Source organism: Lithobates pipiens, unplaced genomic scaffold (assembly GCF_037356315.1).
Source record: "Lithobates pipiens isolate NorthernLeopardFrog02 unplaced genomic scaffold, aLitPip1_a1.2 Scaffold_30, whole genome shotgun sequence".
Taxonomy (NCBI): Eukaryota; Metazoa; Chordata; class Amphibia; order Anura; family Ranidae; genus Lithobates; species Lithobates pipiens.
Genome location: NW_027507791.1, coordinates 41,511,909 through 41,534,453, shown reverse-complemented (window position 1 = coordinate 41,534,453; position 22,545 = coordinate 41,511,909). Strand labels below are relative to the sequence as shown.

General features: G+C 45.2%; 2 protein-coding genes across 2 annotated transcripts in view; one reads left to right on the top strand and one right to left on the bottom strand.

Moving 5' to 3' along the window:
* The window catches only part of LOC143942702 (NACHT, LRR and PYD domains-containing protein 3-like), a 42,876-nt gene extending 30,229 nt beyond the window's left edge, over positions 1-12,647 (top strand). Inside the window, exons 6-10 of the mRNA XM_077464082.1 lie at positions 2,618-4,319; positions 6,581-6,667; positions 7,292-7,462; positions 8,445-8,609; positions 10,287-12,647. Of these exons, the coding sequence (XP_077320208.1) occupies positions 2,618-4,319; positions 6,581-6,667; positions 7,292-7,462; positions 8,445-8,609; positions 10,287-10,377 (2,216 nt within the window). The 3' untranslated portion in view covers positions 10,378-12,647. The remainder of the gene's footprint in view (positions 1-2,617; positions 4,320-6,580; positions 6,668-7,291; positions 7,463-8,444; positions 8,610-10,286) is intronic.
* A 6,360-nt stretch (positions 12,648-19,007) lies between these two features.
* Positions 19,008-22,545, bottom strand: part of LOC143942698 (NACHT, LRR and PYD domains-containing protein 3-like) — a 65,033-nt gene continuing 61,495 nt past the window's right edge. The window contains exons 11-12 of the mRNA XM_077464076.1: positions 21,696-21,860; positions 19,008-19,817 (exon numbers count right to left, since the gene is read on the bottom strand). Of these exons, the coding sequence (XP_077320202.1) occupies positions 19,778-19,817; positions 21,696-21,860 (205 nt within the window). The 3' untranslated portion in view covers positions 19,008-19,777. The remainder of the gene's footprint in view (positions 19,818-21,695; positions 21,861-22,545) is intronic.

Genomic DNA, 22,545 nt, shown 5'->3' with positions numbered 1-22,545 from the left:
CATAATCTATGCTGAAGACAGGCGATTCTTTTTCCAGAGGGCTGAGAGAGGCAAGATGGGTAAGCGAGTAGTGAGAGAGCTGAGGTGACTAGGCAAGACTAGGCAAGTCCAAAGGACTGAGGGAATCTAGAGTTCTCAATGGACCGAAAGCCCAAGTGTCTGGAGGTTCCCTATTAAGAGAGCCAGGAGCACTAAGAGAGCCAGGAGAGCTGGAAGAGCTACTGTGTGAGATGGTCTGAGAGACCAGTCAAATGGCCAAGGGTAAAAGCCCTAAGCAACAACACTGCTGAAGAGAGGAAGCCAGGTGGGTTGGTATTATTTTTACTGTGCCTGTTCTGATGGTGAAAACCTCTGGCATGGGCAACTAATTTATGTTAGCCTTTAATTTTATTTAATAAAAGTGGGTCGACACATACTAAAACACAGTTTGGACCAGCATAGACTCACTAAAAATGCTTTTACCACTAAACTAACAACCCACCAAATATCACAATATATAGATAATAGACAATATATAGATATTGTGATATTAATACTGAGATATTAAAGTGGTTGTAAACCTCTGTCAGGAAATATATCTGAGTTTTACTTATCTCTCTCCAAAGCTCTAAGTCCGCGTACACACGGGCGGACTGTTCGCCCAACTTTGTCCGTCCAACAGTTTCGGCAAACAGTCCGCTCAAAATTAGCATGGACGGACATGGCCACACACGACGAACGAACAGTTTGCTGAAACCGTGCGCGATGACGTGAACGGCACGTACGACGGGATGAAAAATACGACGTCCTATACACTGCATTATAACTTTCGGCGTGAAAATCCTTTCTGAGCATGCGCGGAACTTTGTTTGACGAACAAGCCTACACACGAGCGGACTGTTCGCTGAAACAAGGTTTCAGCGGACAGTTTTTCGGAAATTCCGTAAAACCTTGTTCGTCAAACTGTCCGCTGAAACTGTCTGCTGAAAGCCCACACACGAGCGGACTGTCCGCCCAAACACTGTTCAGCGGACAAAGTTGGGCGAACAGTCCGCGCGTGTGTACGCGGCCTAAGTGTCGTTTCTCTCTGGTGTTTTGTTCCTCTGTTATCAGCATGAGCCACTTCTGAGAGGTTTTACTGACGCAAGAGACAAAAATTGTGCGGGGGAGGGAGATAAGCACAGAGCCTGTCTATTCAGAATACAGCTCTGCATGATCCTTTTTTCCTCTGCCAAGTGTGTCCCTTTCCTCCAATCAGCTCTCACACAGTGTATAAGAGCTCTAACTGCAGTTATCCACCCCCTCCTCTGTACTCCTCATAGATTAATAAAGATTTTTATCACAAATCTGCACTTTTGAAGGGTTGTAGACAGTGCCGTCGCTGGGGGGGTGGCTTTTGGGGCTTTAGCCCTGAGTCTCTGCAGGGGTCCCCAAGGGGAGGGGAGGTTCTCTGGGAATCCTGATGTAAGTAGGGTGGTCTCTGGGGACCCTGATGCAAGGAGGAGGTTCTCTGGGGACCCTGATTTTAAAGAGGAGGCTCTCTGGGGACCCGGATTTTAAGGAGGAGGCTCTCTGGGGACCCTAATGTAAGGGGGGCTCTATGGGAACCCTGATGTAAGTGGGGGGGGGCTCTCTGGGGGCCCTGATGCAAGGGGGAGGCTCTCTGGGGACTCTGATGTAAGGAGGAGGCTCTCTGGGAACCCTGATGTAAGGGAGGCTCTCTGTGGACCCTGATGTAAGTGGGGGGGGGGGCTCTCTGGGGATATATATACACACACACTTATATTACTGTACATACATGTGTATGTCCTCCCAAGTGTATTACTTTCTTTACTATGCTGCTATGGGCTCTAGCCCCAGATCTTTTGTAGACCTAGCAATGCCCCTGGTTGTAGACAAGAGAACACTGCAAATAAAACTTATGTAGGAGGGTTTGTATAATCTCTGTGTATCATCTGAGGCTGTTCACTAAACTGGGTATGTGTGAGTTTATATCCACCTTAAGTGCACCTTCATTTTTACTGAAAGGTTTGCTTTAAAGCCGATTTCCAGGAATTCAGCAACTTTTCAAAAAGTGCAGGAACACTACGAGTTGAGTTCAATTAGGTGCATGCCACCTCCAGGACTTATCTCTATTACCTATATGTGACAGGTTTATTGCACTCCTGGAGGATACACTCCAGCTGTAAGAGAAGAGAAGCACACACAGCAGCTTTGCCCACTCCTCTCTGCTGCTGCCCATTCACAGAAGCCTTTGTACTTTTTAAATGAGTTCACAAAATACAACGTGTATGAGATTGGGAAGAAGGAGGGGTGGGCATAGCAGTTCCAATGACTCTACTCTTGAAGGAGCTGAGGTCACAGCGAGGAGCTTCAGAGCTCCAGAAGTTATCTTCCTGGAGCACAATAAATGTGTCAGATGTAAGTAATAGAAATAAGTCTAGGTGGACTTGACTCATGATATGCCCGCAGGTTTACAAAGCAGCTACATTCTTGGAGTTTGGGTTTAAGACTAGATCTAAATAAAAATATGTTTTTATGATAAATTGGTGTGAACACTTTTAAAATCAGAACATGTTGTTACTCATCTGTTATGATCTATTGAAAAGTGATATACATTCCTATATTTCATTGCAAGAAATCCAAGGAAAGCACAAGCAATATCTGCTGGATACAACTCTGACTTTAATGGAATGCAAGCCACCTGGAACCACCCTGGAGAGTCAAAGTTTTCTTATTTCAGAACGTTATGTGAATCTGGTTGTTGTGTCCACAGAGAAATTTAGATGTCGTACTCAGCATGAGCTGATAGAGATTGGGGAAAAACATGAAAGCTACTTATGTAAGACTCAAAGAGGATCAGAGCGAGTTTCTCCCAAAAGGCTCTTCCGCTGGTGCCATCACATAAAGCGTGTGCCGAATGTCATAATGATAAGCGGTGTACCAGGAGTAGGGAAGACCACCCTAATGCAGAAGTTTGTCTGTGATTGGGTGAACGGAAAGCTCTATCAGAGATTTTCTTTTGTTTTCTTCTTCAAATTCCGGGAGCTCAACCCACTGGAAGAAGTCAGCTTGGAGGAGATGATCCTTCACCAGTATCCATATCTAAGTCCTCATCTTGAAAACATCTTAACGAATCCAGAACAGCTTTTATTTATCTTTGATGGTTTAGATGAATGTCGCCACCAGATGGATTTTGCATCAAGTCCTCCTTACGCCAACACAAAACAGAAACAGGACCTTGGTGTGATCTTGGTTAACTTGTTGAGGCAATCTCTCCTCAAGGGTTGTTCTGTGCTATTGACCAGTAGACCAGCCAAACTGGCCTCCATTGGTGCTGACATTTTTCAATTTGTTTGTGAGGTCATGGGATTTTTTCACGAAGAAAGAAAGATGTACTTTGTCCAGTTTTTTGGAAACTTGGATCTGTCTGAAAAGGCTTTTAACCACGTGAGGGACAATGAAGCACTGTACACTTTCTGTTACATCCCTTCATATTGTTGGATCATCTGTACAGTGTTATCGATGTGCTTCAAAGTCCAGCCAGAACAGCACCCAGCGGTATTCTTGCCCAACACTGTGACACAGCTCTTTGTAGCATTTATCTGCAATATTCTGTCCAATCACACCCAGGAGAGTGACTATGCCAGGAACCCACTGATGCCACTCGGATGGTTGGCAGAACATGGGGTAATGAACCAGATCATTGTGTTTGATCAACGACTTTTGGAATCATTCAACGTGAAGACTTCTTCACACCTCTTCACAAGTTTTATGGTGGAATCCACTCAGTCATCCTATGTTAATTTTTCATTTTTACATCTTACTGTTCAGGAGTTCATGGCTGCTTTAGTCCATTACATTGACTACGACCCTGAAAAATTACAGAAATCCCTTGATAACGCCAAATTGTTTCAAGATGGGCGTGCAGAAATATTTATTCGTTTTCTCTTTGGTCTATCTGATAGTTCCACCAGAGCTCTTCTCAAGACCTTCTTGAAATGCTCCACTGAAGCTTCCAAAAATGCCATCACTTGGCTCTATCAGCAATCTCCACTAGTCAAGAAGCTGGCGAAAGATGCTTGTGAGAGGAGGACGACTTTAAATATTTTCAACTACCTCTTTGAATCTCGAAACAAAGCACTAGTGTTAGAGATTCTTGGTCAAAACATGACATTTGATTTTTCAAAGTTCAACCTGACCCCCCTTGACTGCACAGTGTTGGCTTTCATTTTGATATCATGCAAAGAGACCGAACGCCTTGATCTAGAGAAATGTTATCTTGAAACGGAATGCTGGGAGAAACTTTCACCGGGTCTTTATGCTGTCCAGACACTTCGGTGGGTAAATTTTAGTCTACTTCATCTTTGTAAGCCCTTGTCGGATTTTGTCCAAAACTGGTGTTCAATACACACGGTCGGACAAAGTTGTCGGAAAATCAGATCGTTCGCAACGTGATGATGTTATTTTGTTACGACGGGACTACTTTCAGGCTAGTAGCCAATAGCTTTGGTCTAAGAATTTGATCTGAGCATGCGTGGCACTTTGTCCGATCGGAATTCTCTACAAACGAACGGACAAAGTCCAATCGGATCATGTTGTCGAAAATTTTTTATATCCAGCTCTCAAACTTTGTTGGTCGGACATTCCGACGGAAAAAATCAGATGAAGCCCACACACGATCGGATTATCCGACAACACGGTCCGATCAGACATTTGTCCTACCGTGTGTACAAGGGCTAAGGGAAACACATAATATTCACTTTATAACTGTAGTCTATTAATCACCATTTTTGACCAAAAATGATGTAGGAATTTAATAAGGTAGCAACATATTACAACAGGATTATGATAAGGGGCAGATAAAGAGACCCTAATTACATATCCTTGCCCTCTCCTCTTTTGGGAGTACTCTTCTGGGAGTATCTTATTATTTTCGACACTGGCCTAGCTCCTCCGCCTTCCTGAACAGGGGAGGAGTGAAGAGAAATATTATATAGTGTCACATGGGTGAAAGCTCTGAGTCTGCTGGGACTGCTGATGTCACATCCAAGATGGCGTCCCCTATCAACAGGCTCAGGACTGTTAGTTAAAGCCAAGTTAGGCCTTCACACGTAAATTAAATGCCTAAAGTATGTTAAATTCACAAATAATCTTATGGGAAGATTGTTGTTAAAATGAATGGTTTGGCAACGGGGTCTCTTTAACTGACAAAGCACATTTATTTTGATAGGTGTGAGGTTGTGCTAAGATTTAAGAATAGTGTCCTATACATGAATTAGAACGGCCTTTCTTGACCTTTTTTTGCACTCACCACACACTTTAAAAGTATGCCCCTATCTCATCAGAGTTCCTTCTTCATGTCAGAGGCCCCTATCTCATCAGAGTTCCTCCTTCATGTCAGAAGCCCCTATCTCATCAGAGTTCCTCCTTCATGTCAGAGGCCCCTATCACATCAGAGTTCCTCCTTCATGTCAGAGGCCCCTATAACATCAGAGTTCCTCCTTCGTGTCAGAGGCCCCTATCACATCAGAGTTCCTCCGTCATGTCAGAGGCCCCTATCACATCAGAGTTCCTCCTTCATGTCAGAGGCCCCTATCACATCAGAGTTCCTCCTTCGTGTCAGAGGCCCCTATCACATCAGAGTTCCTCCGTCATGTCAGAGGCCCCTATCACATCAGCATTCCTTCTTCATGTCAGAGGCCCCTATCACATCAGAGTTCCTCCTTCGTGTCAGAGGCCCCTATCACATTAGAGTTTCTCCTTCATGTAAGAGTCTCTCTATCTGAGTCCTTACATCAAATTAGAGCCCCTCCCGTCACAGAGCCCCCAATCTTACAGTCTCCCATCACAGGCCCTTCCACAGCCCTGATCCAGGGCAAACTGGGTCCCATGCTCCCTGCACCCCAGGGGGAACCCAAAGAGCACCCCAGTGTGCTGTGGCAGCTTCAGGAGGTTCCAAAACCTCTGAAGTGACAAATGCTAGATAAGAATAGAGTTGGAAAAAAATATAGCTGAACCAGACTTATTTATTAAACAGTTGCACTCGGCATCAAGTAGCAACTGTAAAGGCCAATATACAGTATTATTTGGATACCGAAAGGATAGATAAAAATATGCTGCAAATACTGAATATGGGGCACAGTTTTGGGCACCTCAATGCAAAAAGGACAATAGAGATCTGGAAAGAGTTCATAACCATAATGTATAAAATGGATTGGGGGGGGGGGTCTTCCCTAAAAAGAAAGAAAAAAAGTTTTTTTGGGGAAAAAGTTAAAAAGTTAACTTAATGTGAATTATTAACCATAATCATATCCAACTTTTGTATAAAAATTTAGCAAATACGCGTTTTCTGTCCTGACTATAGACATTCTCAGAGCTATAAAAATAGAGATGGAGAGGATTGCTAAGGGATAACTTGCATATTTAGAGACAACTTACCTGACATCAGAATTTTGATAATGAATCACCAATTTTATGTAATAAAACTGCTCACCGCAAAAAAAAAATGTCTTGAAAAACAGTGTCGCATGTACCGCATTATTGAACGGCCTTTGAATCACACTAGCAAATGTTATATTTTTTTAAATTCACTCTACAGACTAATGTCCAATGAAATGAAGGATGAAGATATCCCTTCCATAGCTTCTGCATTAAATCATCCTGACTGCAAGATTCAGGATCTGAGGTAAGCTTTTGCTACCCAAGTGAGTATAAAAAATAAATAAAATAATGCTCCTTACCGACTACTACTGATGACCACCATAAGGTAGTCTCACCAGGCACATGGAAATTCAGGTCTCCCAAGAACCTACTCCAATGTCTGCAGTATGAAACTAAGATCGTGGTAGGGTACTCAAAAGACAAAAGCAAAAAATGCTCCCATAGCGTAGTAATTCATAAATGGTAATTTAATAAGCCAAATGAATTTCACTTACAAGATATTTCATCCTTTAAAAACGTAGTGAATTGTAGATCAAAGATGGAAATCACAGCGTTTGCATAGTCTTTCTGCCACTTGCTGTTTTTTCCCCCATCAATCTCCTAAGAGAAAATCTTATGACATCACTGTCACAGGCTCCACCCTATGCGTTTTGTCATGATAGGACGTCGTCTGGGGATTGGCCAAGCGGCTGCCCTGTAGTAGCAGTAAATGTGCTATGGGGTAGTCGGGAAGTGGATAAACTAAAAATCCATGACTAAGTCTAGATAGTGTGGTTCTTGGCCAATAATGAGACAAATGTGATTGTCTCATGATATCAGAAATATCGACTTAACGACATGTTTTTTTTCTATTCCCTCTTCTCTACAGTTTGAGTATGAATTTGCTGACACACGCTGCCTGTAAACACTTGGCATGTAAAATGACAAATAACCAGTCCTTGAAGACACTCAACTTATCCTACAACAATCTGAACGGCCCTCACTTCCAGGACTTGATAGTGGCTCTGTCCAGGCCTACATGCAAAATAGAAACACTTCTGTGAGTATTTGGGGCATCCTGGTTTAGAAAGCTACAGTTCAGAAATGTTTTAGCCTGGAGATCCATAGCTTGAAGTGAACCTGTTACCAAGGTATGCCCTCACTAATCTCTGTAGCTGCAGGTACAGTGACGCAATTCATCCTCAAAGGTCACAGCAAAAGCAATAAAGTAATTATTTCTGCAGCTCAGCCTCCCCCATCTCAGAGATCGTGCTCTGTGTTTTACAATACAGGTCAGAGCAGTGGTTCTCAACCATGTTCTCAAGTACCCCCAACAGGCCATGTTTGCAAGGTTTCCTTTACCTTGTGCTCTAAAGTCAATGGCTTGGTATTTTGGACAGCTATTTTATCTAAGAGAAATCCCAAAAACATGGCCTGTTGGGGGTACTTGAGGAAAGGGTTGAGAACCACTGGGTTAGAAGACTGGAAGGCTGTTAAGTCACCGCGTGGAGGGGGGAAACAGAGAAACCTGAGCCACTAAGTCACTGTTGTGATGAAGAGCTAGGGGAGCTGAGCAGCTGAGTCACTGCTGGAAGTAGAAGGGTGAGCTGAGCTGCTCAGTCAATGTTGGGGAGGGGAAAGCAGGGATGAAACAGGTTTTCAAATATTTCTTCTCCATTTCTGTCATTAAGGCTTTGTTCCATACGCCAAGGAGGTTTCAGTACCCTTGATATTTAGTCTGTTTGGTTTTTTTGCTTGTGCATTTGAGCTCCTTCGCGGTAAGTCTCCAGCAGCAATTAAAAACAATTATAAAGCAGAGCCCGAACAGGTAGCAATATGCAACACCAACGTCCACAAACATGGAAATATGTGCTGAACTTTAAGGCCAATAGTTGGGAGCCATTGGGAAGTGTTGGGTAGTGTGTCATGGAGTAAGGGCCCAACCAAGGCTAGATGTTCTGATCTTTTAGAAACAAATACACTACCTTTCAGACTTTTGTTGTCAGTAATTGTAGGATGTAAAATGTAGAACTTTTTTGCAGGCTCTATCACACTCATCTAACACACGAAGATTCCCAGTTCTTGGAGCTACTGAGCGGCAACCCAAGCCTCACCTCCCTAAGTATAAGCTACAACAACATATCTGATGCTGGTTCAAAACACATCATCGCCCTTATAGAGAATTCCTCCAGTCTAACAAATGTCAGGTATGTAGACAAGAGACATTGAATGAAATATATACGGGTATTAGTGAGGCCAGCTCATGGAGAAATATGAGCCAACATCAAGTTAATCTACTTAGCCCTTGTACACACGGTCGGATAATCTGTCGGAATGTGTCTTATCGGACCGTGTCGTCAGATAATCTGACTGTGTGTGGTATGCATCGGACTGATTCCGTCCGAATCTCCGTCCGACCCAATTTTCCAACATGTTGGAAATATTTCCCGACCAACTGGGCCGGACGGACCTAATCCGATCATGTGTATAGCATTTTCATCGGACCAAGTGCCACGCATGCTCAGATCAATTTCCTACATCAAAGCTATTGGCTACTAGCCTGAATGTAGTCCCATCGTAACGAAATTACGTCATCACGTTCTGAAAGATCGGATTTTTTGCCAACTTGGCCCGACCGTGGGTATGCAACAGTTTCGGACAAGATCCGACGGACAAAATCCAACAGGCAAAATCTGACGGATTTGGTTGTGGAAATCTCCGACCGTGTGTACAGGGGCTAAGGCTACCAAAAAACCTTAAGGAGTATGCAATGAGAGATTTTCCCATGCTTGTGGTAAGCACGGTCAAGCTTCTTTGAGAGAAGAGAATGAGATTCACCTAGTCTCAGGCAGCTTTTTGGTAGAGCATCCAAAAGACGAGGCTCTCATTTTGGTGGCGAAGGGTATGAGATGCTACTCAATCAACCTGATCCATGTTAGCCCTTGTACACACGGTCGGACATTCCGACAACCAAATCCGTCGGATTTTGTCTGACGGATTTTGTCCGAAACTGTTGCATACACACAATTGGACAAAGTTGTCGGAAAATCCAATCGTTCAGAACGTGATGACGTTACGACGGGACTACGTTCAGGCTAGTAGCCAATAGCTTTGGTCTAGGAATTTGATCTGAGCATGCGTGGCACTTTGTCCGATGGGAATTCTCTACACATGATCGGACAAGGTGCGATCGGATCATGTTGTCGGAAAGTTTTATAGCCAAGCTGGAAAACTTGGTCCGTCGGATATTCAGACGGAAACAGTCCGATGGAGCCCACACACGGTCGGATTATCCGGCAACACGGTCCGATCGGGCATTTTCCGTCGGAATGTCCGACCGTGTGTACAAGGGCTTAGATGTAAATGACAGCCTCTGCCTGACCATGTTCCCTGACGCATTTCACCCCGCCCACTGGGGCTTAGTCATAGACCTCTGTGACTAAGCCTTGGTGGGTGGGGTGAATTACCGACGGAAAAAGTCAGATAGAGCCCACACACGATTGGATTTTCTGACAATATAAACCGATCGGACCTTTTCCGTCGGAAATTCCGACCGTGTGTATGGGGCATTAATGTATACTTCTGGGTATTGACTCCAAAATAACCAAAGCCATTGCCAGCCAGTATTTTTAGTGGGACATTTTCAGTGGTGGCTTCCATACTTCGGTTAGGATACATGTACTTTGATCTTATGGATGAGCAACAGCTGGTCTCTGCAAAAGTCATAGACAAGACATCGCCACCCAGCTTACCTAAACAAATCAGATCATGTCATTTATTTCCTATGGCCAGATTTAGAAAGGGTTTTCATTTCTTATAAGTGCCGTCCGGGTGTCTCAAACAAATTGTATTTCCGTGAAGATTTTTCTGTCTTTATTTTGCAGACTTTCTGTAAATGGCTTTTCCCAAGAAGTAAAGAAAAACTTTAAAGACCTAAAGAACAAATCAGATCTGAATGTTAAAGTAAGTGTGTAAAAAGGACACACTTAAAGCGTAGATGGACTTCAAAGGACAGCGGTTTGGAAGAAAAGCGTATTAATGATGAGTCCTGTATTGGTAGTCTGACAAATATTTTCAAGAAGAGTTTTCTCACCATGGTGCCAGCATATGTTACTCTTTACTATACTGGTACCAGTAAATAACCATTGCTAATATCACATAGTTTGGGAGACACTCTCTGTTGCCAACCCCGGGTGGGACAAAAGCCAGAGTGGTGCAAGCCCCAAAGAGATGGTCAGGACAAACCTGCTAAACACAAACTGTGGCACCGTTTAAGCCAATGGATGATTGCTTCTCCGGACCCTCTGATAAATGGGGTGCCGACATGTTCAAATGCTGCTCCAGAAGGCTAGTTGTAGTGGTCAAAAAGGAACCCCACTCTCCCGATCAGCCTTGGGAGCAAGAGTGAAAGGTGGCCTCAGCCTGCGTGTCTCTGACAAATCCACACCCGATGCATTTTGCCCTGCCCACTAGGGTTGCCACCTCATCCCTTTAAACCACAAAAACATATGAATTACACAGGTTCTGAGGCTAATGTAATGCAGATAAGGCATCAAGTGACTTTAATTACCACCTTAGCTGCTTGCCGTCCGCCACAGTGCGGCTCTTGTTCTTCGAAAACATCACATGACGTTGATCCAGAACGGCCATGCTGCGCGCCCAATCGCTGCCATGCTGTGTTGCTAGAACATGGCGCAACCCCGATCTCTGAAAAAGAGCCAATCAAGCACCACTTTAACCGTGTGATCAGCTGTGTCCCATCACAACCAGTCACATGTAAACATGGAAGTGGCGGTGAGCGGCTCTCATCTCCTCACACTGACAGAGTGTGTGGCGAGGAGAGACGATCAGTGCCACTTTGCAGGGAACACCCGGACATGTAATCAGGGTACTGATCATCAGTGCCCTGATTATAGTAATGCCCATCAGTGCCACCAATCAATGCCCATCAGTGCCACCAATCAGTACGCATCAGTGCCACCAATCAGTACCCATCAGTGCCTATTAGTGATGCCAGCCACTGCTGCCTTTCAATGTTCATCACTGTCTGTTCATCAGTAATGTCTACCAGTGCTGCCTATCTGTGTCCATCTGTGCCGCCTATCCATGCCACCTATCAGTGCCCACCAGTGCCACCTATTAGAGCCCATCAGTGCCACCTATCAGTGTCCACCGCTGCTGCCCATCAGTGCCACCTATCAGTGCTCATCAGTGTGGAATATTAGTGTCCCCTCATCAGTGCCCATAAGTGCCACCTCATCAGTGCCCATCAGTACAGCCTCATCAGTGCAGGAGAAAAATTACTTACCGGTATTTACAAAATTTACTGCCAAAAACAAAGAAAAGGGTATTTTTTTTACATTTTTGGTCTTTTTTTCTTATTTTTTTTTTGTGTAAAAAATAAAAAACCCAGAAGTGATTAAATACCACCAAAAGAAAGCTCTATTTGTGTGCAGAAAATGATAAAACATTCATTTGGGCACAGTGTTGCATGACCGCGCAATTGTCATTCAAAGTGTGACAGCACTGAAAGCTGGAAATTGGTCTGGGCAGGAAGGGGGTGAAAGTGTCCGGTAGGCAAGTGGTTAATCACCCACAGAACCTGTACAATCAATATGTGCACGGCTTTAAAGGGATGAGGTGGTAACCCTACTGCCCAATGAAGCCTAGTCATAGGATCATACTATGGGCATATGGGCAATAGCGGACTCTGCATGCTGATGACCTGGGCAGGGCAGACAAAGTTTGGGCTCCACAAAAGTAGACGGAGCATTGATGGACAATAACAGAAGCAACAGCCTGATGACTGGGATTTGCCACATGCCAACACCGTCTAAACAATATACAGGAGTAATCCAAGGCGTGAACAGACAAACAGAAGTCAGAGATGGACAGACAGACTTCTATCCAGGACATGGGCCAACACACCTTTTGATTAAATGCAGCATTCAGGTTCTGATTTCACTTAAAAGTCCACCAATGAAGTCAAGCGTGCGCAACACAAGACATCAGCTGCAGTACTGAGTAATGACCAGCAGATGGCGAAGGGTCAAAGCTGGATAAAAACGTATCAACTGGGCTTTATACATTCTGTAAATAATGAGTATTGTTAAACTGTGTCTTTTGAGTTTGTTTTTGTTTGTTTTTTTGGGCTGTTTCTAAATTTTAAACTGATGTTTTATTTATTTTCTTACTATTTAAATAAAATATTTGTTTTTCAAATAAACATTAAATTACTAGAGAGATTGCAGCAGAAGCTGTTCACTTTCAGACTCTCGCTAATTAAAACTTAAATTAAAAGTAGAGAAATGTCTTTACATATTAGGCAGAAGGGAGGAGGGTGGGGGTGGAGTCCTCTGACTTTTTTTTTAAGCTGTGTGTGTAATTTTCAGCTTGGGCGGATCTTCACCCTCTTGAAGGACTTCCGTCCTGTCCACCCCTCCTCCCCTCCGATATCTGAGCTTTTAAACAAAATGTGCAAACCCCCCCCATTTGCACATCCATTGCCTAGCCAAATGGGGTGCACTGTCCTTCCCTTTCCTATTGGGACATGTACATCACATATCCCAGCAGGTAAAGTGCTTCATTCAAATGGGGGGACCCTTGCATCATATTATTGGGAGGACCAAGAAGAGCAGGCGGGCCTCTTGATGATGTCATATTCAATATGGCAGCGTGGGACCAAGAGGTGGTAGAGGATCTTAGCGGGATTCTCTGGGTGGATGAGTATTCGTAATGAAAGCAATGGACCACCCAGTAAGTGTGGGGGGGAGGAGGGTAAAGGGGGAATGGTAATCAAAGATCCTCTTTAACCACTTAAGCCCTGGACCATTTGGCTGGCCAAAGACCAGAGCACTTTTTGCGATTCGGCACTGTGTCGCTTTAACTGACAATTGCGCGGTCGTGCGACGTGACTCCCAAACAAAATTGACGTCCTTTTTTCCCCACCGATAGAGCTTTCTTTTGGTGGTATTTGATCATCCCTGAGGTTCTTATTTTTTGCGCTATAAACAAAAAAAAAGAGCGAAAAAAAAAAAAAAAACACATTATTTTTTACATTTTGCTTTAATAAATACCCCCCAAAAATATATCAAAAAACTTTTTTTCCCTCAGTTTAGGCAAATAAGTATTCTTCTACATATTTTTGGCAAAAAAAAAATCGCAAAAAGCGATTATTGATTGGTTTGCGCAAAAATTATAGCGTTTACAAAATAGGAGATAGTTTTATGGCATTTTTATTAATGATTGTTTTTTACTAGTAATGGCGGTGATCAGCGATTTTTATCATGACTGCGACATTATGGCGGACACATTGGACATTTTTGACACATTTTTGGGACCATTGTCATTTATACAGCAATCAGTGCTATACAAATGCAGTGATTCCTGTGTAAATGACACCGGCAGTGAAGGGATTAACCACTAGGTGGCAGTGTAGGGGTTAACTGTGTCCTAGGGGCGTGTTACTAACTGTGGGAGGGCGTGGCTGTGTGTGACACGTCACTGATCTCTGTTCCCGATCACAGGGAGCAGAGATCAGTGACATTGTCTCTAGTCAGAATGGGGAGATGCTTGTTTACATTAGCATCTCCCAGTTCTTCCTACCTATGAGAGGCTCACAGGTGTCCCCGTGACGATCCACGGCACCCGCAATCTGACTCACGGAGGTCCCAGCCAGCGCGCTCTCTACACAATGGCATGGCGGCAAATTTAAAGGGACGTACAGGTACGCCCATTTGCCTGTCCATGCCATTCTGCCGACGTACATCTGTGTGCATCGGTCGGGAAGTGGTTAAACAAAATGTTCCCCCCCCCATTTGCACATCAATTGCCTAGCCGAATGGGGTGCACTGTACTTCCTTTGCCTATTGTGATATGTACATCACATATTCCAGCAGGTAAAACGTTTCATTCAAAAGTGGGGGGGGGGGCCTTTTGCTGCATCATCAGAAGGACCAAGAAGAGGCGGCAGGCCTCATGAAGATGTCATATTCAATAAGGCAGCATGGGACCAAGAGGTGGCAGAGAACCAGAGGATCTCAGCGGGACAATGCTGGATTCTCTGGGTGGATGAGTATTGGTAATGAAAACAATGGACCACCCAGTAAGTGGGGGGTGAAAGGAGAGGGGGTGGTGAGCAAAGACCCTATTTAAGCTTTGTAGACAACAAAGTCACTATACTGTACATTCCATTTAACATGCCACTGCCTGGAGAGCCCTAAACTCTTTGCAGCTGCCCCAAATAGCAGCAAATAATGTGACTTTGACTTTGGTCATAGGGTGTTGTCACATGTTAGTAGAGCTCCAGGTGACAAGGGCGGCCTCTTGCACAGTTCCTGACCATGAACCCCTGATGGTGAAGATGGGAACTGCTGAAATGGAAGGGTGTAGGTGCCCCAGGAAGCTGGTAGAGTGAACTTGGACTTGGAGATCCTGAGGTGAGATGGACAGAAGCAAGGAATCAGGTCACAGGCCGAGGCAGATAGGTACAGAATCATGAGCAGAGTCCAGGTCGGAGACAGGCAGGGCTCTACAAGGTGCTGGAAGGGAGGTACAAAATCAGCAGGCAAAATCTTAAGCCGCGTACACACGGGCGGACTGTCTGCCCAACTTAGTCCGCCGAAACACATTTCAGCGGACAGTCCGCTCGTGTGTGGGCTTCAGCGGACTTTTTCAGCGGACAGTCTGGCGAACTAAGTATTTTGGAATGTTGGAAATACTGTCCGCTGGATTTGCATTTCAGCGGACAGTCCGCCCGTGTGTGTGCCAGTCCGCCCTACTTTTGAAATGAGCGGACTTTTCCCGCCCGGAGAAAAGTCCGCTCATTTCGAGCGGGTCTCCAGGTAGGCGGGGCCCGCGAAGGAGACCTCGCTGGCCCCGCCGCCTGGTATGGACTTAAAGGGGAACCCCAACGCCGAAAAAAATCGGCGTGGGGATCCCCCCAAGTCCACAACAGACCCTTGTCCGAGCACGCTACCCGGCCGGCCAGGAAAGGGGGGCGAGCGAGCGCCCCCCCTTCTGAGCCGTACCAGGCCGCGTGCCCTCAACATGGGGGGGGTGCCTTGGGGAAGGGGTGGCCGCGCGGCCCCCCCACCCCAAAGCACCTTGTCCCCATGTTGATGAGGACAAGGGCCTCTTCCCGACAACCCTGGCCGTTGGTTGTCGGGGTCTGCGGGCGGGGGGCTTATCGGAATCCGGGAGCCCCCTTTAATAAGGGGGCCCCCGGATACCAGCCCCCCACCCTATGTGAATGAGTATGGGGTACAATGTACCCCTACCCATTCACCTGTGAAAAAAAGTACAAAAAAAACACAACACAGGGTTAAAATATTTTATTGCACAGCTCTGGGGGTCTTCCGTCTTCGGGGGTCTTCTCGCCAGACTCCTCCGCTATCTTCTTGTAACTCTTTTGCTAGCGGAGGAGTCCGGCTTTCTTCCTCGCCGCCGGCCTCTTCTCCCGACTTCGGGGGTCTTGTCCCCCTCTTCGGTTCTTCTGCCGGGCCACCGCGCCTTCTTATAGCTCTTTTACAGGCGGTGGCCCGGTCTTCTGTCGCCGCCGTCGCCTTCCGTTCTTCTTCTTCTTCTTCTTCTTCTCCAGGAGATGTTGCCTCGACGATCTCTCCGGCCGGAATGCCAGAGCCGCGCTGCGCGGCCACTTATATAGTGACAATGGGGCGGTGTCACATGGCTTTATGTCACATGGGTTGGTCACATGGGTTGATGTCACATGGGGACTATGACATCGTAAGGGGGCGGGGTCACCATGTGACACCAACCCATGTGACATAAAGCCATGTGACACCGCCCCATTGTCACTATATAAGTGGCCGCGCAGCGCGGCTCTGGCATTCCGGCCGGAGAGATCGTCGAGGCAACATCTCCTGGAGAAGAAGAAGAAGAAGAAGAAGAACGGAAGGCGGCGGCGACGGCGGCAACAGAAGACCGGGCCACCGCCTGTAAAAGAGCTATAAGAAGGCGCGGTGGCCCGGCAGAAGAACCGAAGAGGGGGACAAGACCCCCGAAGTCGGAAGAAGAGGCCGGCGGCGCGGAAGAAAGCCGGACTCCTCCGCTAGCAAAAGAGCTACAAGAAGATAGCGGAGGAGTCCGGCGAGAAGACCCCCGAAGACGGAAGACCCCCGGAGCTGTGCAATAAAATATTTTAACCCTGTGTTGTTTTTTTTGTACTTTTTTTCACAGGTGAATGGGTAGGGGTACATTGTACCCCATACTCATTCACATAGGGTGGGGGGCCGGTATCCGGGGGCCCCCTTATTAAAGGGGGCTCCCGGATTCCGATAAGCCCCCCGCCCGCAGACCCCGACAACCAACGGCCAGGGTTGTCGGGAAGAGGCCCTTGTCCTCATCGACATGGGGACAAGGTGCTTTGGGGTGGGGGGGGGCGCGCGGCCACCCCTTCCCCAAGGCACCCCCCCATGTTGAGGGCACGCGGCCTGGTACGGCTCAGAAGGGGGGGCGCTCGCTTGCCCCCCTTTCCTGGCCGGCCGGGTAGCGTGCTCGGACAAGGGTCTGTTGTGGACTTGGGGGACCCCCACGCCGATTTTTTTCGGCGTTGGGGTTCCCCTTTAAGTTCATTCCAGGTGGCGGGGCCAGCGACGTCTCCTTCGCGGGCCCCGCCTACCTGGAGACGCGCTCGAAATGAGCGGACTTTCCTCCGCGTGTGTGAGCGAGTCCGTTCATTTCAAAAGTAGGGCGGATAGTATGGCGGACTTAGTTCGCCGTATTAGTCCGCTCAAAAAGAGCCGTGTGTGGGCAAGTCCGTTCATTCGAAAGTATGACGGACTGTCCGTCGGATTGTCTGATGGACTAAGTTGGCCAGACAGTCCGCCACGTGTGTATGCGGCTTTAGTCAAAAGTGTCCGGGATCAGTAACATGTATACATAGGATTCGCCCTGGGACTTTGAGTGAGGTGAGTATGGTTAGCCAAAAACATATCACGATTGTATAAAAAGTAGATTTATTAAAAAAAATGTGCGCATATAAAAAACACAACAGCAATGAATGCAGGCCGATAAAATATGCATAAAATGTGAAAAGAAATCCACCTACATGGTAAACAGTATATAACCAATATACAAACATCAGAAAAATGTGCAAGCTTCAGAAACACCCGACAATGTTTCGCGCGACCACGCTCGCTTTCAGGGGTAAATGCTTAACTATATATGTAATACAAGTAGTAAATCAAATGAATGTATGTTGTATAAGATCGGCAGGGAGGTGAGTAATCTTCAGGGTCAGAGTATAGGACCCCATACTGTGGGCTGAGCAAGGTCATCGGTCACTGAATCCACAGGCAGCGGCAGCGACAAACATCCAGCATGGGAGCTGAGGAGGCGGAGCAAAGGGTAACCCCAACAGGGGAACAACCAGAGCACCGACATGGTTTTAGTAAGTGCGAGTGCAAGTGTCCCTAGGGCTCTAACATAATTAACTGCAAAAAATAGTAAAAGAGTATATATGTATATCAGAAGGACCCTGCAAATACAGGTGAACTTCCTGCAGTATTTAATATGCATGTAAATATATAAGGACCAGCATGAATTAAGTGCTGGTATGGGCTAGGGGACTGGAAGGAAAATAAAAATGGATTCAGTGTGAAAAAATATTGTCAAGTAGTGTGTGAAGTGCACTGTAGGTGAAGTAAAGTGAGTAAAGTGAGGGTTGAAGGAAAAAACGAAGAAATGTGTTGAAGTATCAACTACGCTAAAAAGCAACATAAATTACCCGAGTGCAGGGCTTTTTTTTCAGTGGGAACTTGGGGGAACGCAGTTCCGCCACCTCCAGCTTTGAATTTGTGCAATGACAAGAGGTGTTGGGGTGTGATGGAGGGTCTATTGATGCTGACTGCTGGGGGATTTATTGTTGCTGGAGGGGATCTATTTTTGTGTAGCGGTTTATTGTTCATGGTGGGGGATTGTTTGTTGATGGGGGGGGGACAATTGTTGCTACTGTTGATTAAGGGGTCGCAACGCTTCACTTCCTGATTCCCTCAACGAGAACAGTGCCGGCAGCAGCCCGAGAGCCGAGTGATTGCTCGGCTTTGGCTGCCAACATCACTGGACTCCAGGAAAGGTAAGTGTCCATTTATTAAAAGTCAGCAGCTGCAGTATTTGTAGCTGCTGGCTTTTAATAATTTTGTTTTAGGTGGACTCCCACTTTAAATACCAATTTTGTAAACACATTCACTTTAAAAAAAAATAGATTAAATTGTTTAAGCACAGCCACTTTACCATCATTGAAATGCAGCAGCAACTGGAAAAAAAATCTAAATTTTCATCAGTCCGGCACTTTTCTTAAATGCTCTTTCATAAGAAGGGGTATGGTTTTTGCTTAAAGTGGTTGAAAATCCTCACATATACCCAGTGAAGTGATTGACCTCAGGAGATACACAGAGATGAAACAAATTCTCCTACATAAGTTGTGGATGATGGCACTATAATTATTTTAATTACCCTTTTCCAAATCAATATACAGCTGTCACATGACCCAGCTCTCTCCCAGCCTGTCTGCAGGGAAACAGTGGCAGGAGGAGCTTCTAGTCACATGTTCAAAATAAGAAAAAAATAGCCTTTGGAATACAGAGTAAAAAGAAATAATTACTATTAATAAACTGTTTTAAATTGGCACACAAATATATTTGAAATCAAATATTTATAATTTTTTGTCAATAACAAGGTGTGGGCGGATTTCTGCCAGTCACAGGCTGTGTCACGCCCCTCCATAATGTCTTATAATAACGTGGAGGTGAAGCCTCCATCTATCTACATGTAATATCCAGCCAGCATTGTGTTTAGCTGGTTAGTGGGCATGGAGGAGGAGGGAAGGAGTAGGCTGTCATTTACCAATGTGTATACCCCCACATGTGTGACTATATAGTCACATGGGTTGCTCATGTGTGATAGGGAGGAAATGCTCAGTATAGAAACTCACTGAAAACTGAGCATGTGCAGAGCTGTCAACACTGCCCTGCAAAATCCCCTAGCTGAATTGGGGACATGGACAGAAGGGAGAGATAGCAGGATCAACCAGGTTTTTTGCAGAATACAGAAAACGAATCTCACAGTGAGTATGAAAAGTATATAATACAAAATTGATTGATATTTTTCTATGATGTGGGTTTAGTGACACTTTAACTCCTTCATGCTTGGGGTATGTCCTCCTGTGCCGTTTGTATAAGTTTATTTACAATGATCCATTCTCCTCTTGGGTGGACTTTGGTCCCTTTTATATCTCATTCTCCTCATCGTCCAGAGCAATGTTCAGGCTCCATTCATAGTTGTAGCAGATCTTCTTTCTTTGGGGTTGTTATAGGAAAACATTCAGTCCTTCACGGAGCTCTTCCATCTTCTTTAGTTATTTTTTGGCCTTATCTAGCTTTAATTGGAAGTCTGTCCTAGAAGAGAGGATATAAATCAGATCTACTACAGTTTATACATCAGCCGTCAGATCCCAGTAGAACAAGCCACAATCACAATTCATAGCCCAAGGGCAGTGGTGGCTGTTTTTTCTTTTGGGGGCAGCGCCCGTGTAGATCAGGGGGCAGGACGCATGGAGTCTCCTTTTTTACTTACATGTGTTCTTGCTCTCTCCCTCAGAAATTGTGGCCTATTCAAAAAAGACTTCAGAGGTGTGTTGCAAATTAGTTTCAATTCAGCACAAAAATACACACTTTTTTTTTTAAATTCCAGGTGCATTATGCCTGCTCTGAAATCGTGGTCTGACCATATAGGCAAATCTACATGGCCCAAAGCACCCCCCATGGTGAGGGCATGTGGCCTGGTATGGTTCAGGGGGGGGGGGGCTTGCTTATCCCCCCCTGTTCCTGGGCTACCAGGATGCATGGTCGGATAATGGTCTGGTATGATTTTGTTTTTATTTTTTTATTTTATTTTAGCGTGGGGATTCCCATCAAATCGCATGAATTTGGCATGACCAGGCCATTTTTGTTTATGATATGGCACAGCGCTAATTTAACTGACAATTGTGCGGTCGTGCAACGCTGTACCCAAATAAAGTTTATGTTCTGTTTTCCCCACAAATAGAGCTTTCTTTTGGTGCCATTTGATCAACTCTGTGGTTTTTAGTATTTGTAGCTGCTGACTTTAAATTTTTTTTATTTTAGGGGGTACCCCACTTTAAATACTGGGCACTTTCACCCCTTTCCTGCCCAGGCCAATTTTCAGATTTCAGTGCTGTCACATTTTGAATGACAATTGTGCGGTCATACAACACTGTACCCAAATGACATTTTTATAATTTTTTTTCACACAAAAAGGCTTTCTTTTAGTAGTATTTAATCACCACTGGGTTTTTAATTTCTTGTTAAAAGAAAACATTTTTCTTAGTTTCTGTCAGAAAATTTTGTAAGTAAGTAATTTTTCTCCTTCACTCATGGGCACTGATGAGGCGGCACTAATGTGCCTTACTGATGGGCACTGATAGGTAGCACCGATGAGCACTGACAGGTGGCACTGATAGGTGGCACTGATGGGCACTGAAAGACAGAACTGATGGGCACTGATAGGCAGCACTGATGGGCACGGAAAGGCAGCACTGATGGGCACAGATTGGTGTCACTAATGGTCATTGATTGATATCACTGCGGGCACTGTTTGGGCTGTACTGATGATCAGTGCCCTGATTACCTGTATAGATCTTCCCTGTGAGGAGAGGTCGCTGATCGGCTCTCCTCTCATTGTCAGTTTGAGGCAAGGAGAGCCGATAAATGACACTCCTGTGTTTACATGTGATCAGCTGTGATTGGACACAGCCACATCATCAGCTCTTTACTGAGATCCCTATGACACAGCACGCCCTCGATTGTCTAGCTGTATGCCACAGCGGTCACATGAAAGTGGTGACATTGTGGGCGACAGCATACAACGTCATCCCAGAACGAGAGGGGATCCCACCTGCTTTCATTTTACTATATGGAGGAGGTTAGGCATATTGTTAAATATTATGCTTCTACTCTATAGTCGCTCTTTTTATTGCACTCATTTTTCTTACTTTAAAATATGTAAAGTACTGCATAAATTGATGACGCTAAGTAAATACCCGTAATGAATAAATAATCACGGATGCCAAGTGATTGGCAAGTCCAGCTTTCCTGATGAAAACTGCCTGCAGTGATTGTCTCTGCTCCACTCAGGCTAGGCATAGGGGTCCCAGGAATGGGTAAGTCACTATTACAACTCAAGTCAGAATATTTACAAGTTGGATGCAGCTTGTCCCAGAATATTGTTGTCTCAGTCAGTCCTGTTATACTCACTGTAATTCCTCTATCCGGCTTGTTCTCAGAGTTTCCATCAGATCCCTGAAAATAGGACCCTCCAGATTGTTCCCAGACAGGTTCAGTCTCCTCAGTGTCTGGGTATTTTGTATTGCAGATGCCAGGTGGGGGCAGGAACTGTCTGTCAGGTGATTATCATCCAACCTGTAGAAGAAGAAAAGAATGTTATTAGCAGGAAATTAATTTCTCCCTCAGGAATGAATGTAACTATTCTCTACATGAATGCAACTAATTTCCCTTGCAAGTATGCTCCCCCACCCTCCTGAACCATACATGGCCACTGTGACAGACCCCCGTACTCCAGATGTCCACCGTAAATGCATCCTCTGTCCAGTACCACACAATCCCAGACCCCTTAGCTCACCCAGTCACCAGACAACACCAGTGTAGGGTAAAAACCAACAGACTCTTTTATTCAAGCACATGCTAACCCCTTGCCACTGAGCATACGCAGATGTGCGTACTCAGCTTCCAGGGGTTATACCGGGATGACCCCCGATCCCTCCATAAATAATACCTGTCACCACCTATTACTGTCACAAGGGATGTTTACATTCCTTGTGACAGCAATAAAAGTGATCAATTTTTTTTATTTTTTTTAAAAAACAATTTATTAATTTAAAAATAAATAAAATAAAACATTTTTTTTTAAAAGTGCCCTCCATCCCCTCGAGCTATCAAAGCACAGAAAACGCATATGGAAGTCGCGCCCGCATATGTAAAAGGTGTTCAAATCACACATGTATCACCGCAATCATCAGAGCGAGAGCAATAATTCTAACACTAGACCTCCTCTGTAACTCTAAACTGGTAACCGAAAAAAAATTTT